The 19401-nt window shown below is 38.2% G+C and overlaps 1 protein-coding gene across 1 annotated transcript in view; it reads right to left on the bottom strand.

Annotated features, from left to right (window-relative positions):
• LOC142103722 (uncharacterized) overlaps positions 1-19401 on the bottom strand; it is a 104013-nt gene that overhangs the window by 21577 nt on the left and 63035 nt on the right. The window contains exons 29-31 of the mRNA XM_075187862.1: positions 8262-18575; positions 5372-5412; positions 5045-5164 (exon numbers count right to left, since the gene is read on the bottom strand). Coding sequence (XP_075043963.1) covers positions 5045-5164; positions 5372-5412; positions 8262-18575 — 10475 coding nt within the window. The remainder of the gene's footprint in view (positions 1-5044; positions 5165-5371; positions 5413-8261; positions 18576-19401) is intronic.

The raw sequence follows: 19401 nt of genomic DNA, 5'->3' as shown, positions 1-19401 counted from the left end.
CAGCTTTCATCCATTACTAAGACCAAAATGCAGTGACCCATCGCACATGACATTTCAAGATCATGAGGCCACGCTCTCTCTCATTTGGCTCAGTAGCTGGGGTTCGACCAAACAGTTGGTGCCCCATAACTGCCCCTTCCAGAGGGGGAGTGTTACTAACAATGAGATGCCATTTTGAGGGAGAGTGGTCCAGTGCCACACAAATGGATCATATATGGGCACTGATTGGCATGCTTCTAGACCACAGCCAGGTTCCACAACCCAGGAACCGAAGCTGGCAACCACAGTGACCCTACACAGCCCTTGAAGACTCCTAAACAACCAGTCAAAATACAGGATTAGACTTACTTCCGTCAGGTGCTCTCCAGCCGACCTGAACAAAAGATCACACCCCAATGCAATCACCACTGCATCTCCTCCACTACTAGTTATTACTCTATTTTAGAACAGGCCAATAATACGAGGACCGCTATTGGATTCCCTCCACACCTAACTGGGAATAATGTCCAACCAAATTAACATAGTTCAAGGCCAGCGTGACATTATAATTTTGGTGTCAGCTTAATCTTTCAAATACTGTTACCTGCTCAGTTTCCTTAAATCATTCCCTCCAGTTGTATAATAAGGAACGCCAAGCCAATCAGGCTCTTTATTTTGAGGAAAAATGATGCCAACCCCACCATGCCTCTATGATAGTTGTGAGCAACGTACTTCATGGGTCAGCCCTGGTAGGAATGGGTGAAGTATCACAGTTTGCTCTGTGTTTTTTTATATCAGCTGGACATCCACGTACCCAGCCTTTTCATCGTTTCAACATAACAACCAACCTGAGCAGCTGCTGTAGCAATAGTGGCAAGCAATGCACTTCATGGGTAAGCTCTTCAGGGAAGGAGTCAACTAACGCAACTTGCTTTGTGTCTTTATTTATATTTTATAACAGCTGGACTTATCCAGCTCCTAATTTTTCAACAGAACAGCCAGCCTCAGCAGCTGTCATAGCAGTGGTTATCCAGAAAGAATGAGTACCATAGCTCTCCTGGTTAAGACCCAACATATGAAACCACCTTTTTAAAACTGGTTCAGAACTGTTATTTGGTAGGAAGATACCCTTTCCTATACATCAACCAGTTAAGCCCAGTATATGAGATCTATTCCTAATAAGTTTGAGGCAGAAGTATCAGACAAACTTCTCGTTCTCTCTCTTAACCAGAGTAATCCGTCGCTCTTTGTGGAGCTAATCTGTTTCTGATTTGTGGATTTTGCAAACCAAGTTACACTGATTTAAAACTACAGTACACCTCAGCAATCCATCCATCTATGCTCTTTCTGCATTTTACCTCAGAGGTGACCCACATTACTGATAAGCTGCCATTTAATCCAGGCCTACCTATACCTCTGAGGTGAACATTTTCCCAACCAGATCTACTATGCCAGCTTCATAATCTGCCAAACATAAAAAAGGAATGACAGGCACGTGTGTTTAGCCACCCGCGCCAATTGTCTAAACCTACCCCAATTATAGCACGATAACACATCTGCATAACAAACATGTCATTGTCAAAGCCAGGAACATTACTAGCTTTCAAATGAATGTTAATACACAGGCATATTAAAAATACAGGTGGCTAATCTACCTTATAGGCAGTGGAGGTGAGGCTCATTGGTTATTAGTAGCCTACACAACTCCAGGATTAACACACTAAAAACCTATTATACTATGATCCTGTCTTTCAAGCTATCCCTTCACAATTCGACATCACTAGGATTGGAATTGACTCCAGAAAAAAGTGGTAAAAATAAGCACACGGCACAGTGCTTTCCTTGGGTAAGCATTTGTCAATATAAGCCCCATCCTGAAGTTAGTAACCCATAAATTTAAATCAATCGGGGTGCAATGGGAGGCGACGGAAGGCAGATACCACATAAAAAATAATGTTGCTGACAAAGCACCCTTCCTATAGATTTTAATAAATTCCGAAGGCTTCCTTAAGTGAATTGATACACTACTCTGCATTCATGGCCATTAATAGCATCATTACCTGATCGCCTTTCTTAGTGAGACAGATGTTGAATTAAAACAAAACTTAACTAGCTTTCTTGGATACCACTTCCACAGGGGACAATATTAAACAACGGACAGGCGGTGACTAGAACGGGCCACACCTATGTCCCAATTGGTTTTCCTGCAATACTTAGTCCTTCACTAAGTCAGCCATCTTATGAGCTGACATTAAATTACGTATAAAGTCAACCAAGATGTATCCTTGTAAAGGCAGCTGAAAACCCTTTCAAAATTCCTGTATATCAAAGTTGTGCCTCCTCTTTTTTTGGGGAGCCACTCCAACAAATTGATAACCATTCTAAGAACTACAGGTGAACCTGCTTTACTGAGGGAGGCCACCAAAACTGTCCTGGCCATCCATAGCAATACTCCCTGGGGTGTCCCCCTCCACAACCTACACAAGAACACCTAAAACACAATGTCCACTGTTGAAACTGACACATTTTCCTTTGCATATATACAATAGGATGTGCTAGTCCTTCCTTTACTTACTTCACTAGGTCCAACCTACTGAAATGAACAGACCTTGTTGCATAACCTCCCACCATACTTCCACGTCCTTGTTTTCAAAAGCAATAACACTCATCGTATCCTCTTTTCCAAAAAGACCTCATCATATCTCCTCCACATCATTTTCCTGGATGCCATGTACATGTCCTGAGTAATGTACATATACTTTATGAGATGTATATGCTCCTTGGGCCTGATCTCCAAATAACAGGCCAAAAAAAACCCATTCCATCCAAACAATTAAAATAACTTTTGTAGGCTTTCTCATCTGCTCCTCCTCTTGCTGCTGCTTCCTGTAAAGCTTCTTTTACTTAACTCGTAATGGTCCACATAACCACAAATCTTCCTTTATGGATCCTGTTTTTCACACTGTTTCTAATATCACTGTTAGCACAGTGCACAACCTCACTAGAGGTATGAGGCTCCTCCATATCCTGCTGTTTCACACCATGCACCAAGTGAGTGGCTGCTGAAGTTGTTGAGCCAACCCCTTGACTCCCTCCTCTGACCTGGCTCCATAGAAGCTACATGAACACCTGACCCTGCAACTGAGGAAATATAACCTATATATCCCATACTGTAAGCCTCCTTCCAACGATGAAGGCTGAGACATTGTAACTGTATTATGACTACTCTGGAGAGGGGGAGGGAAAAATAGGGGTAAATGGGACACCTAATGGGGAATTGGGGGTTGAAGTGGTAACCAGGGCAGGGTTGTAAAAATAGGCGGGGGAGAGGGAAAACATGCATGACAGAGGAAGTGAAAAAATGGGACAGGGCAGATGTGTCAGGGTGAGCAAAACAATGCAGGGTAGGACAGGAGAGGTGGGGGCAACTGAAGCACTAATGGCATGAGAGGGGAGAAGGGGCAACCCGGGCAGAGTTGTGGGTTATGGGCGGGGATGAGGAAACATGCATGTCTGGGGAATTGAAAGGTGGAGCTGCGGCAGATGTGATAGTGTGGTCAAAAACATGCAGTGTGGGGGGCAGGCAACTGGTGTGGCAGGGACTGGGCTGGGAAGGGGAAACCAGGGAGGATGAGAAGTGTCAGATCTTGAAGCTTGTGGCTAAGAGGATGGCCTGGATGGACAGTTAGGATTGGTTGAAACAAAGGAAAATCTGGGGCACCTGATGGGGGTGGAGCAACTGGGGAAGGACCTGAGAAAGCATTATAAAGTTGGGAGAATGGAGTAGGATGGGAAAATTGGGTAAAACTATGGATGGAAGAGGCAACATTGAAGGCCGGAGGGAGTGCATTCATTTCACAACAGGGGCAGGGTAAAAAATTGGTCTGTATTGTGGAGGGGCATTAGTGGCAAAGAAGGAACAACTGTGGCATTGGCACATACAGGCTGTGCCATAGTGACAGACGGGGAAAAAATGGGGCATAAGTATATGTGGGCTGTATTATGGCAGAGTCCAGGTGTTGGGGGACACAGCCAGGGCAGGAGGAATCCTGGACTGTGGCTTGGAGAGAACCTGGGCAGCTGGAATAGGACAATAAAAGTAGCAACACTTGGAATAAGTAGCAAAGAGGAGTAGGTGGCTGCATTGGCATAAGTAGCAAAATCTATCCAATAACAATACATTACATAATAATATAAAATACCTTAACAAAAACAGAGGGCATAAGTAGCACTGTAAAACTGACTGTGTAGGGTAGCGGGGGTGGCCTTGATAGACAAGGCTGAGGAAGCTGATGGATAACTGTGAGGAGACATGGAGGGGCACAGCGCTCGTGACTAATTTTTGGCTGGTGCTATAAATAAAAACTAGCATAGCTGTAGGGGCAGCGTGGCTGATGGGGTGGGGCCTGCGATTGGAAGGATGGAGAGACCAATGAGAAGGTATCTCCCTAAACAATTAATGGTAAAAACAGGGAGAGGAAAGGAATGAAAAAGAAATGTAGTGTAAAATGCAAATGGAGGAAGAGAAAAAGAGAGAGGAAGGTAGGAAAAATAGATAATTAAGGTGAGTGAGAAAAAAAAGTATAGACAATGAAATGGGGATGGGAATAGGAATAACATGTAAGGGGAAAAATTGTTTAAAACAAATGCTTGAAAAAAAAAGATTATTAAGAATACATAAGTCACTTTTCACCACAGGATCCTGTAACAGCAACAAACCTATACAATTTCCGGTAACAAGAGGAAGAAACATTAGACTCTTCAGAAAATCCCATGTAATCAATTCTGATTGGTCAGTGCCTGGCAACTACATATAGGCTAAAAACATTAACACTTACGTGACTCACAATGCAGGATCACAAACTACCTATGCGCTTACATGCTTTTGGACCAGTTACCTTTAATGTTTCAGCACCTATGTGCAAGAGATCCCTCCAGCTTCCATTCTTGAGAAGAGTCACCACCATTTTCAGGCTCCCACCCCTTAAGGTATTTTTTTGAATTGATCACTTTGAAAACTTATAGAATATGCAACAATTTTTGCTTTTATTCAAATTGCACTTACCAGCGGACAGACTGTTTGGCACACAACTGGTTTGCATGTTATCTCTGCAGTATTTTTCATTGATTTTGTGCACTTGCAATCTTGACAACTACTTGGTGGGGGTGGAACAGAGGATCCCACCTGAATATAGACAAATCTGTATTAGATGTGCTTGATGATCATGTAAATCCTTAAGTTTCTACTTGGTCATAATAATCTTCTTTGAGCATAGGAACATGAAACAGTTAAACATTAATGTGTCACTCGACCCAAACAAATCTATTAAAATAAACTAGGTAAAATGCACCATCACGTGATTTTACCTCCATACATACATATGAAACTTACCTCATATATAGATCCATTATACAAACAAATGTAAGGTTGTTCTGTTGAGAAAAAAATATATACATGTTCTCTAATGGTCAAAACAGATATAAAATACAAGCAGTGTAAATTTTATTTCAGAAAAAATGTCTGCTACTCTTGCCTTTCTAAACTTTTAAAACAGATTATTCCTAACGTTTTAGAGTAACCAGCGTCTCAATGTAATTAATATCTTCAATTTGTTAAAGCCAGTGTAATAAGAATTACTATAATCTTTGCACGACAGCTAGAAGTAATAGCATCCAACAGATATATTGCTTCTATTCTGGAGGTCCATGTCAACAAGTGCTTTTATTTTGAATCATTATCAAAGATAAAAGTCAACATACAATTATATACAAATCATCATCATCTATTTATTTATATAGCGCCACTAATTCCGCAGCGCTGTACAGAGAACTCATTCACATCAGTCCCTGCCCCATTGAAGCTTACAATCTAAATCCCCTAACATACACACACGGACTGAGAGAAACTAAGGGCAATTTAATAGCAGCCAATTAATCTACTAGTATGCTTTTGGAGCGTGGGAGGAAATTCACGAAAACACGGGGAGAACAAATAAACTCCACACAGATAAGGTCATGGTCAGGAATCAAACTTATGACCCCAGTGCTGTGAGGCAGAAGTGCTAAACACTAAGCCACCATGCTGCTGCCTGGATATCCCATTTTATAATGGGATGATTTAAAAATTATGCTTCCACTGCCTTCTAATAAAAAACAAGCAATTATTGAGTTTTGTTTATCGATCAACCACCATGTTGTGTATTACTATAATTCTAAGGTGTTAACTGGAATTTGAGCTGCAGCTCGCTGTTAAAAGATATTCTAATATAAAATGTTGTCTTTTCTGCCTGTTCAAACGTAAATGGTAACATTTTATAGTGTTTTAAATGTTTTTTTTAATTTGAATAGCTGTGTTCAAAGTTTGAATTTGCATTTCGCATTGAAAAACTTTAAAAATACTATACAATGTAGCCTTTCTCGAATTTAGCTCAATTTAAATCTAAACTTCAACAATTTATTTTATACACATATATATATATATATATATATATATATATATAAATATATATATATATATATATATTATATACACATATATATATATATATATATATATATATATATGTGTGTATATAATATATATATATATATATATGTGTGTGTTTATATATGTATACATATATATATATATATATATATATATATATATATATATATATAACAACATATATATATATATATATATATATATATATATATATATATATATATATACACATATATATATATGTATATATAGATATATATATAGATATATATATATATATATATATATATATATATATACATACACACATGGTTGTGTTCCTACTTGCAGGATGCTAAACATATCTTAATGCGGAGGCAATTAAGTGTTTGAGTTGCATATAGCTTGAGATATGTGAAACGCAAAATAAACATAAATGTACCATTTTTGGAGCAAGCATCTTACATGCATGTTTTGGTCTGAAGTACGTCTAATTCTAAGTAAAACCCTACATGTGGAATTGATCCAATTTAATGTGCTGTGCATAATTAATGTCATGCCTTCCATTATGCAACTTCATTGACCATCTATACAGATACAATCTCTGCAGATTATTTACTGTGAATCAAATGAGCATGGCTTGCAAAAGGTTAGCACTGCTTCAATATTTGAATCTCCTCTTTATTGGTGTCAATGTTTCCCTTTTCCTTACAATGTACTGCTAACCTGACCCTTGTTGATGCATGAAAGTAAAGGGACATCCATGCTCTTTATTATAAATATATTTTGTTTACATTCAAATTATATATAAATAACATCATATGCTAGCACAGTTGCTTAGTGGTTAGCACTTCTGCCTCACAGCACTGGGGTCATGAGTTCGATTCCCAACCATGGCCTTATCTGCGTGGAGTTTGTATGTTCTCTCCATGTTTGCGTGAGTTTCCTCCGGGTGCTCCGGTTTCCCCCCACACTCCATAAAAACATACTAGTAGGTTAATTGGCTGATATCAAATTGACCGGAGTCTCTCTCTCTGTATGTTAGGTAAGTTAGACTGTAAGTTCCAATGGGGCAGGGACTGATGTGAGTGAGTTCTCTGTACAGCTCTGCAGAATTAGTGACACTATATAAATAGCTGATGATGATGATGATGATGATGATGCCACAAATAAGGGCTTCCTCATTATATTGCAACTAGGTCAATCAAAATGTAAATGGTTGCAAAAGTAGGGTATCATGTTACTTCTGTGGGCTTGTTAAAAAATGTCCTGCTGCACTGCCATATCAGGAAACAATTAAATAAGTGCTATCTTCATTCTTTGAACCTCATTATTATATTTCTTCCAGAAGACAATATCTGTTTTGTTAATTCTAGTTCCGTGTCACTATATTACGAAATCTTTGTACCATTCTTTGCCAACAAATTAATGTTGTTGTTTGTCACAAGCAGAAATGCAGTCACAACTGATCTAGCAAGCCGTTTGCACTGCGTCATTGCATTATAAATGACCCCTGTCAGAACAAACATATTGATACCACTTACTGCAGACTGAAATGATCACTTATTTCTAATGAAACTCTGGATCCAAACAATTTCAGGACTCAAACAAAATATTGCTATAAAATGTGTTCCTGTACTCACACTGTAAGGTCATGCAGCATCATCTGATTGATGCTGGTATTAGGTGCGTCACAATATTATTTTCCAACATCTCTATCTATACAATAATAACATGAAATCACCAACAAGATGGCAGGTAAGAAGGAAAAATAATCAATCATTACATTGCATGAAATGTAAAACAAAAAGCATACCTGTGGCAGTATATTTTGACAGAACAGTGCTTGATGATGATGCTGTGAAATGTGTTAACAAGGTACTAGCAGAATTTGAAGACTTTGTGGTTTTAGTTGATTTTGAAATTGAACTACTTTTTGGAAGTGTGATAGTAGAAAATAAAGTAGTTGGAAAAGTAGTTGTTGTATTGATAAGTTGTGGTAAGGCCCCAGGAGTGGTTTTTGCTGTCTTCACTGTTTCATAACAATCATGACAACAGTAAAATTGTACTTCGTAATTGTAGCACATATTCATTGGTCCTACATTATTATTGTTTCTACAGAATAAACCTGTTTCAACATTGCAGGTGGCATTTTGACCTAGATTTTCAAATGGAATATTAGGGTAAGAGGTAGCTCTGCACTGAATGTCATGGATAGATTGTTTATCTCTGCACACTTTTATTCCCTTTTCTTCTGCTGTCTCAAAGCTCTCTTGGTCTCCCCCACTTTCTTTAGATGTTGGATGGTTTAGATCAATCCATTGTGTCCAGTGGCATTTATAACAAAGGTTTTCAGTGGTAGTAATTGCAGATGTTGTTGTTGGAATACTGGAAGTTGCTGTTTGATCTGAAGATGTTAAAGTCTCAGCACTGACAGTTGTTCTTAATGTTGGTCTATAAGTGGGTGTGTCTGGAATGACTTTTGTGGAAGTTGTTGTTGAATGATTAACAGTCCTGTTTGGTATGGTTGATGATAGATAAGGGGTAGCAGTTGCTGAAGTGATAGGTGTTGTAAGGGTGGACGTTCCAATAACTGTGGGAACTGTTGGAGAATTAGAACTACCTTTTGAAACTGAGGTTGTAAAAACTGTATTTGAAGATGTTGGAGATGGTGATGTAGAATAAACAGTAAGTGTAGTTGGAGTTATGATTGAAGAAGTTGAGACACTTAAGATCGTAGTAGTAGTAGGACAATCATAAGTCACATAACAACAGTAATATTTTACCTTGTAATTGTAGCACATATTAAATTGTCCTACATTATTATTGTTTCTACAGTGTAAACCTGTTTCAACATTGCAGGTGGCATTTTGACCTAGATTTTCAAATGGAATATTAGGGTAAGAGGTAGCTCTGCACTGAATGTCATGGATAGATTGTTTATCTCTGCACACTTTTATTCCCTTTGCTTCTGCTGTCTCAAAGCTCTCTTGGTCTCCCCCACTTTCTTTAGATGTTGGATGGTTTAGATCAATCCATTGTGTCCAGTGGCATTTATAACAAAGGTTTTCAGTGGTAGTAATTGCAGATGTTGTTGTTGGAATACTGGAAGTTGCTGTTTGATCTGAAGATGTTAAAGTCTCAGCACTGACAGTTGTTCTTAATGTTGGTCTATAAGTGGGTGTGTCTGGAATGACTTTTGTGGAAGTTGTTGTTGAATGATTAACAGTCCTGTTTGGTATGGTTGATGATAGATAAGGGGTAGCAGTTGCTGAAGTGATAGGTGTTGTAAGGGTGGACGTTCCAATAACTGTGGGAACTGTTGGAGAATTTGAACTACCTTTTGAAACTGAGGTTGTAAAAACTGAATTTGAAGATGTTGGAGATGGTGATGTAGAAGAAACCGTAAGTGTAGTTGGAGTCGTGATTGAAGATGTTGAGACACTTAAGATCGTAGTAGTAGTAGGACAATCATAAGTCACATAACAACAGTAATATTTTACCTTGTAATTGTAGCACATATTAAATTGTCCTACATTATTATTGTTTCTACAGTGTAAACCTGTTTCAACATTGCAGGTGGCATTTTGACCTAGATTTTCAAATGGAATATTAGGGTAAGAGGTAGCTCTGCACTGAATGTCATGGATAGATTGTTTATCTCTGCACACTTTTATTCCCTTTGCTTCTGCTGTCTCAAAGCTCTCTTGGTCTCCCCCACTTTCTTTAGATGTTGGATGGTTTAGATCAATCCATTGTGTCCAGTGGCATTTATAACAAAGGTTTTCAGTGGTAGTAATTGCAGATGTTGTTGTTGGAATACTGGAAGTTGCTGTTTGATCTGAAGATGTTAAAGTCTCAGCACTGACAGTTGTTCTTAATGTTGGTCTATAAGTGGGTGTGTCTGGAATGACTTTTGTGGAAGTTGTTGTTGAAGGATTAACAGTCCTGTTTGGTATGGTTGATGATAGATAAGGGGTAGCAGTTGCTGAAGTGATAGGTGTTGTAAGGGTGGACGTTCCAATAACTGTGGGAACTGTTGGAGAATTTGAACTACCTTTTGAAACTGAGGTTGTAAAAACTGAATTTGAAGATGTTGGAGATGGTGATGTAGAAGAAACTGTAAGTGTAGTTGGAGTCGTGATTGAAGATGTTGAGACACTTAAGATCGTAGTAGTAGTAGTAGGACAATCATAAGTCACATAACAACAGTAATATTTTACCTTGTAATTGTAGCACATATTAAATTGTCCTACATTATTATTGTTTCTACAGTGTAAACCTGTTTCAACATTGCAGGTGGCATTTTGACCTAGATTTTCAAATGGAATATTAGGGTAAGAGGTAGCTCTGCACTGAATGTCATGGATAGATTGTTTATCTCTGCACACTTTTATTCCCTTTGCTTCTGCTGTCTCAAAGCTCTCTTGGTCTCCCCCACTTTCTTTAGATGTTGGATGGTTTAGATCAATCCATTGTGTCCAGTGGCATTTATAACAAAGGTTTTCAGTGGTAGTAATTGCAGATGTTGTTGTTGGAATACTGGAAGTTGCTGTTTGATCTGAAGATGTTAAAGTCTCAGCACTGACAGTTGTTCTTAATGTTGGTCTATAAGTGGGTGTGTCTGGAATGACTTTTGTGGAAGTTGTTGTTGAAGGATTAACAGTCCTGTTTGGTATGGTTGATGATAGATAAGGGGTAGCAGTTGCTGAAGTGATAGGTGTTGTAAGGGTGGACATTCCAATAACTGTGGGAACTGTTGGAGAATTTGAACTACCTTTTGAAACTGAGGTTGTAAAAACTGAATTTGAAGATGTTGGAGATGGTGATGTAGAAGAAACCGTAAGTGTAGTTGGAGTCGTGATTGAAGATGTTGAGACACTTAAGTTCGTAGTAGTAGTAGGACAATCATAAGTCACATAACAACAGTAATATTTTACCTTGTAATTGTAGCACATATTAAATTGTCCTACATTATTATTGTTTCTACAGTGTAAACCTGTTTCAACATTGCAGGTGGCATTTTGACCTAGATTTTCAAATGGAATATTAGGGTAAGAGGTAGCTCTGCACTGAATGTCATGGATAGATTGTTTATCTCTGCACACTTTTATTCCCTTTGCTTCTGCTGTCTCAAAGCTCTCTTGGTCTCCCCCACTTTTTTTAGATGTTGGATGGTTTAGATCAATCCATTGTGTCCAGTGGCATTTATAACAAAGGTTTTCAGTGGTAGTAATTGCAGATGTTGTTGTTGGAATACTGGAAGTTGCTGTTTGATCTGAAGATGTTAAAGTCTCAGCACTGACAGTTGTTCTTAATGTTGGTCTATAAGTGGGTGTGTCTGGAATGACTTTTGTGGAAGTTGTTGTTGAAGGATTAACAGTCCTGTTTGGTATGGTTGATGATAGATAAGGGGTAGCAGTTGCTGAAGTGATAGGTGTTGTAAGGGTGGACGTTCCAATAACTGTGGGAACTGTTGGAGAATTTGAACTACCTTTTGAAACTGAGGTTGTAAAAACTGAATTTGAAGATATTGGAGATGGTGATGTAGAAGAAACTGTAAGTGTAGTTGGAGTCGTGATTGAAGATGTTGAGACACTTAAGATCGTAGTAGTAGTAGTAGGACAATCATAAGTCACATAACAACAGTAATATTTTACCTTGTAATTGTAGCACATATTAAATTGTCCTACATTATTATTGTTTCTACAGTGTAAACCTGTTTCAACATTGCAGGTGGCATTTTGACCTAGATTTTCAAATGGAATATTAGGGTAAGAGGTAGCTCTGCACTGAATGTCATGGATAGATTGTTTATCTCTGCACACTTTTATTCCCTTTGCTTCTGCTGTCTCAAAGCTCTCTTGGTCTCCCCCACTTTCTTTAGATGTTGGATGGTTTAGATCAATCCATTGTGTCCAGTGGCATTTATAACAAAGGTTTTCAGTGGTAGTAATTGCAGATGTTGTTGTTGGAATACTGGAAGTTGCTGTTTGATCTGAAGATGTTAAAGTCTCAGCACTGACAGTTGTTCTTAATGTTGGTCTATAAGTGGGTGTGTCTGGAATGACTTTTGTGGAAGTTGTTGTTGAAGGATTAACAGTCCTGTTTGGTATGGTTGATGATAGATAAGGGGTAGCAGTTGCTGAAGTGATAGGTGTTGTAAGGGTGGACATTCCAATAACTGTGGGAACTGTTGGAGAATTTGAACTACCTTTTGAAACTGAGGTTGTAAAAACTGAATTTGAAGATGTTGGAGATGGTGATGTAGAAGAAACCGTAAGTGTAGTTGGAGTCGTGATTGAAGATGTTGAGACACTTAAGTTCGTAGTAGTAGTAGGACAATCATAAGTCACATAACAACAGTAATATTTTACCTTGTAATTGTAGCACATATTAAATTGTCCTACATTATTATTGTTTCTACAGTGTAAACCTGTTTCAACATTGCAGGTGGCATTTTGACCTAGATTTTCAAATGGAATATTAGGGTAAGAGGTAGCTCTGCACTGAATGTCATGGATAGATTGTTTATCTCTGCACACTTTTATTCCCTTTGCTTCTGCTGTCTCAAAGCTCTCTTGGTCTCCCCCACTTTTTTTAGATGTTGGATGGTTTAGATCAATCCATTGTGTCCAGTGGCATTTATAACAAAGGTTTTCAGTGGTAGTAATTGCAGATGTTGTTGTTGGAATACTGGAAGTTGCTGTTTGATCTGAAGATGTTAAAGTCTCAGCACTGACAGTTGTTCTTAATGTTGGTCTATAAGTGGGTGTGTCTGGAATGACTTTTGTGGAAGTTGTTGTTGAAGGATTAACAGTCCTGTTTGGTATGGTTGATGATAGATAAGGGGTAGCAGTTGCTGAAGTGATAGGTGTTGTAAGGGTGGACGTTCCAATAACTGTGGGAACTGTTGGAGAATTTGAACTACCTTTTGAAACTGAGGTTGTAAAAACTGAATTTGAAGATATTGGAGATGGTGATGTAGAAGAAACTGTAAGTGTAGTTGGAGTCGTGATTGAAGATGTTGAGACACTTAAGATCGTAGTAGTAGTAGTAGGACAATCATAAGTCACATAACAACAGTAATATTTTACCTTGTAATTGTAGCACATATTAAATTGTCCTACATTATTATTGTTTCTACAGTGTAAACCTGTTTCAACATTGCAGGTGGCATTTTGACCTAGATTTTCAAATGGAATATTAGGGTAAGAGGTAGCTCTGCACTGAATGTCATGGATAGATTGTTTATCTCTGCACACTTTTATTCCCTTTGCTTCTGCTGTCTCAAAGCTCTCTTGGTCTCCCCCACTTTCTTTAGATGTTGGATGGTTTAGATCAATCCATTGTGTCCAGTGGCATTTATAACAAAGGTTTTCAGTGGTAGTAATTGCAGATGTTGTTGTTGGAATACTGGAAGTTGCTGTTTGATCTGAAGATGTTAAAGTCTCAGCACTGACAGTTGTTCTTAATGTTGGTCTATAAGTGGGTGTGTCTGGAATGACTTTTGTGGAAGTTGTTGTTGAAGGATTAACAGTCCTGTTTGGTATGGTTGATGATAGATAAGGGGTAGCAGTTGCTGAAGTGATAGGTGTTGTAAGGGTGGACATTCCAATAACTGTGGGAACTGTTGGAGAATTTGAACTACCTTTTGAAACTGAGGTTGTAAAAACTGAATTTGAAGATGTTGGAGATGGTGATGTAGAAGAAACCGTAAGTGTAGTTGGAGTCGTGATTGAAGATGTTGAGACACTTAAGTTCGTAGTAGTAGTAGGACAATCATAAGTCACATAACAACAGTAATATTTTACCTTGTAATTGTAGCACATATTAAATTGTCCTACATTATTATTGTTTCTACAGTGTAAACCTGTTTCAACATTGCAGGTGGCATTTTGACCTAGATTTTCAAATGGAATATTAGGGTAAGAGGTAGCTCTGCACTGAATGTCATGGATAGATTGTTTATCTCTGCACACTTTTATTCCCTTTGCTTCTGCTGTCTCAAAGCTCTCTTGGTCTCCCCCACTTTCTTTAGATGTTGGATGGTTTAGATCAATCCATTGTGTCCAGTGGCATTTATAACAAAGGTTTTCAGTGGTAGTAATTGCAGATGTTGTTGTTGGAATACTGGAAGTTGCTGTTTGATCTGAAGATGTTAAAGTCTCAGCACTGACAGTTGTTCTTAATGTTGGTCTATAAGTGGGTGTGTCTGGAATGACTTTTGTGGAAGTTGTTGTTGAAGGATTAACAGTCCTGTTTGGTATGGTTGATGATAGATAAGGGGTAGCAGTTGCTGAAGTGATAGGTGTTGTAAGGGTGGACATTCCAATAACTGTGGGAACTGTTGGAGAATTTGAACTACCTTTTGAAACTGAGGTTGTAAAAACTGAATTTGAAGATGTTGGAGATGGTGATGTAGAAGAAACCGTAAGTGTAGTTGGAGTCGTGATTGAAGATGTTGAGACACTTAAGTTCGTAGTAGTAGTAGGACAATCATAAGTCACATAACAACAGTAATATTTTACCTTGTAATTGTAGCACATATTAAATTGTCCTACATTATTATTGTTTCTACAGTGTAAACCTGTTTCAACATTGCAGGTGGCATTTTGACCTAGATTTTCAAATGGAATATTAGGGTAAGAGGTAGCTCTGCACTGAATGTCATGGATAGATTGTTTATCTCTGCACACTTTTATTCCCTTTGCTTCTGCTGTCTCAAAGCTCTCTTGGTCTCCCCCACTTTCTTTAGATGTTGGATGGTTTAGATCAATCCATTGTGTCCAGTGGCATTTATAACAAAGGTTTTCAGTGGTAGTAATTGCAGATGTTGTTGTTGGAATACTGGAAGTTGCTGTTTGATCTGAAGATGTTAAAGTCTCAGCACTGACAGTTGTTCTTAATGTTGGTCTATAAGTGGGTGTGTCTGGAATGACTTTTGTGGAAGTTGTTGTTGAAGGATTAACAGTCCTGTTTGGTATGGTTGATGATAGATAAGGGGTAGCAGTTGCTGAAGTGATAGGTGTTGTAAGGGTGGACATTCCAATAACTGTGGGAACTGTTGGAGAATTTGAACTACCTTTTGAAACTGAGGTTGTAAAAACTGAATTTGAAGATGTTGGAGATGGTGATGTAGAAGAAACCGTAAGTGTAGTTGGAGTCGTGATTGAAGATGTTGAGACACTTAAGTTCGTAGTAGTAGTAGGACAATCATAAGTCACATAACAACAGTAATATTTTACCTTGTAATTGTAGCACATATTAAATTGTCCTACATTATTATTGTTTCTACAGTGTAAACCTGTTTCAACATTGCAGGTGGCATTTTGACCTAGATTTTCAAATGGAATATTAGGGTAAGAGGTAGCTCTGCACTGAATGTCATGGATAGATTGTTTATCTCTGCACACTTTTATTCCCTTTGCTTCTGCTGTCTCAAAGCTCTCTTGGTCTCCCCCACTTTCTTTAGATGTTGGATGGTTTAGATCAATCCATTGTGTCCAGTGGCATTTATAACAAAGGTTTTCAGTGGTAGTAATTGCAGATGTTGTTGTTGGAATACTGGAAGTTGCTGTTTGATCTGAAGATGTTAAAGTCTCAGCACTGACAGTTGTTCTTAATGTTGGTCTATAAGTGGGTGTGTCTGGAATGACTTTTGTGGAAGTTGTTGTTGAAGGATTAACAGTCCTGTTTGGTATGGTTGATGATAGATAAGGGGTAGCAGTTGCTGAAGTGATAGGTGTTGTAAGGGTGGACATTCCAATAACTGTGGGAACTGTTGGAGAATTTGAACTACCTTTTGAAACTGAGGTTGTAAAAACTGAATTTGAAGATGTTGGAGATGGTGATGTAGAAGAAACCGTAAGTGTAGTTGGAGTCGTGATTGAAGATGTTGAGACACTTAAGTTCGTAGTAGTAGTAGGACAATCATAAGTCACATAACAACAGTAATATTTTACCTTGTAATTGTAGCACATATTAAATTGTCCTACATTATTATTGTTTCTACAGTGTAAACCTGTTTCAACATTGCAGGTGGCATTTTGACCTAGATTTTCAAATGGAATATTAGGGTAAGAGGTAGCTCTGCACTGAATGTCATGGATAGATTGTTTATCTCTGCACACTTTTATTCCCTTTGCTTCTGCTGTCTCAAAGCTCTCTTGGTCTCCCCCACTTTCTTTAGATGTTGGATGGTTTAGATCAATCCATTGTGTCCAGTGGCATTTATAACAAAGGTTTTCAGTGGTAGTAATTGCAGATGTTGTTGTTGGAATACTGGAAGTTGCTGTTTGATCTGAAGATGTTAAAGTCTCAGCACTGACAGTTGTTCTTAATGTTGGTCTATAAGTGGGTGTGTCTGGAATGACTTTTGTGGAAGTTGTTGTTGAAGGATTAACAGTCCTGTTTGGTATGGTTGATGATAGATAAGGGGTAGCAGTTGCTGAAGTGATAGGTGTTGTAAGGGTGGACGTTCCAATAACTGTGGGAACTGTTGGAGAATTTGAACTACCTTTTGAAACTGAGGTTGTAAAAACTGAATTTGAAGATGTTGGAGATGGTGATGTAGAAGAAACCGTAAGTGTAGTTGGAGTCGTGATTGAAGATGTTGAGACACTTAAGATCGTAGTAGTAGTAGGACAATCATAAGTCACATAACAACAGTAATATTTTACCTTATAATTGTAGCACATATTAAATTGTCCTACATTATTATTGTTTCTACAGTGTAAACCTGTTTCAACATTGCAGGTGGCATTTTGACCTAGATTTTCAAATGGAATATTAGGGTAAGAGGTAGCTCTGCACTGAATGTCATGGATAGATTGTTTATCTCTGCACACTTTTATTCCCTTTGCTTCTGCTGTCTCAAAGCTCTCTTGGTCTCCCCCACTTTCTTTAGATGTTGGATGGTTTAGATCAATCCATTGTGTCCAGTGGCATTTATAACAAAGGTTTTCAGTGGTAGTAATTGCAGATGTTGTTGTTGGAATACTGGAAGTTGCTGTTTGATCTGAAGATGTTAAAGTCTCAGCACTGACAGTTGTTCTTAATGTTGGTCTATAAGTGGGTGTGTCTGGAATGACTTTTGTGGAAGTTGTTGTTGAAGGATTAACAGTCCTGTTTGGTATGGTTGATGATAGATAAGGGGTAGCAGTTGCTGAAGTGATAGGTGTTGTAAGGGTGGACGTTCCAATAACTGTGGGAACTGTTGGAGAATTTGAACTACCTTTTGAAACTGAGGTTGTAAAAACTGAATTTGAAGATGTTGGAGATGGTGATGTAGAAGAAACCGTAAGTGTAGTTGGAGTCGTGATTGAAGATGTTGAGACACTTAAGATCGTAGTAGTAGTAGGACAATCATAAGTCACATAACAACAGTAATATTTTACCTTGTAATTGTAGCACATATTAAATTGTCCTACATTATTATTGTTTCTACAGTGTAAACCTGTTTCAACATTGCAGGTGGCATTTTGACCTAGATTTTCAAATGGAATATTAGGGTAAGAGGTAGCTCTGCACTGAATGTCATGGATAGATTGTTTATCTCTGCACACTTTTATTCCCTTTGCTTCTGCTGTCTCAAAGCTCTCTTGGTCTCCCCCACTTTCTTTAGATGTTGGATGGTTTAGATCAATCCATTGTGTCCAGTGGCATTTATAACAAAGGTTTTCAGTGGTAGTAATTGCAGATGTTGTTGTTGGAATACTGGAAGTTGCTGTTAGATCTGAAGATGTTAAAGTCTCAGCACTGACAGTTGTTCTTAATGTTGGTCTATAAGTGGATGTATCTAATATGACTTTTGTGGAAGTTGTTGTTGAAGGATTAACAGTCCTGTTTGGTATGGTTGATGATAGATAAGGGGTAGAAGTAGCTGAAGTGATAGTTGTAGTAAAGGTGGTTTTTCTACTATCAGTGTCTGTTGTGACAGTAGTGATCTTCTGAGTTGAATGCTGCTCAACAGGTAATGAAGGAATGGCTGTTGTGCACATGTTAGTAATATTAATAAATGTTCCATTCACATCACACTTCATTTGTTTGCATTCTGCATGTCCATTCATGGAACTTTGAATGACTTCCATATAGTTGTATAGTTTGCCTTCATATTCACAGCGGCACTCTAGAAACAAACAAATTGTAAATATTTTGTCACATTTAAGATGACTAGTTTTCAGCTACAATTCCTCAAGGAAAAATTCTCACTATATTTTTTTTATTTTTGACACTATTATTTACCACGTGAAATCATGCATTTACTTTTTCACTGTCAGACATAGTTTTGCATTTATGTAGAAAAACAACACTTATGTTTTCTATATGGTATCATTTAAATGATCTGATAAAGTGTGAGATTGTAATGCTCCACATTGTGGAGCTGAGTGAACAGCCTATTCAACTCTGAAAAACATTTGAAATCTCCAGCTAGTCAGGGTAACTATAATACCCACGTTCTCTCCTATACGTTCAAGGAGACACATCTTGCACCTTCCATTTGCACTTTTTCTGAAATTTCAAGATGACCTTGAACAAAGTAATAAAACATTTAAATGCATAAAGAGGGACACATTTAAAAACCAAAAACCTGAAAGATTCCCACTTTAATTTAAGGAGGGTAATTAAAACAGTATATTTTGTGAGAAACTGAAAATGTTAAATTAATGAAGTCCGTAATATGAAGTGGAAGCAGTTTGAGCTATGTGGTGATGATTTTGCTGTCTCCACCGTGCAAATTCTGAAGACCAGCTGCAAATCCACAAATGTAAATGCAAACCCATTTTATGAGGACAGGGGACAGGTGGCACTCGTACCGTTAATGGCACTGCCTGGCTGAGCTGGACTGAAAGGCCATTCCTCGGCCATTCCAATCAGGTAAGTGTTGGGGGGGGAACTGGCATTCTGTATGTCTATATTGCCGTGGCCAAATTTTTGCATGAGCTAGGGAGAAG

The sequence above is a fragment of the Mixophyes fleayi genome, chromosome 10, assembly GCF_038048845.1.
Source record: "Mixophyes fleayi isolate aMixFle1 chromosome 10, aMixFle1.hap1, whole genome shotgun sequence".
Classification (NCBI taxonomy): Eukaryota; Metazoa; Chordata; class Amphibia; order Anura; family Limnodynastidae; genus Mixophyes; species Mixophyes fleayi.
Note: the sequence above shows the minus strand (reverse complement) of the source record. Positions and strands in the feature narration are given on the sequence as shown.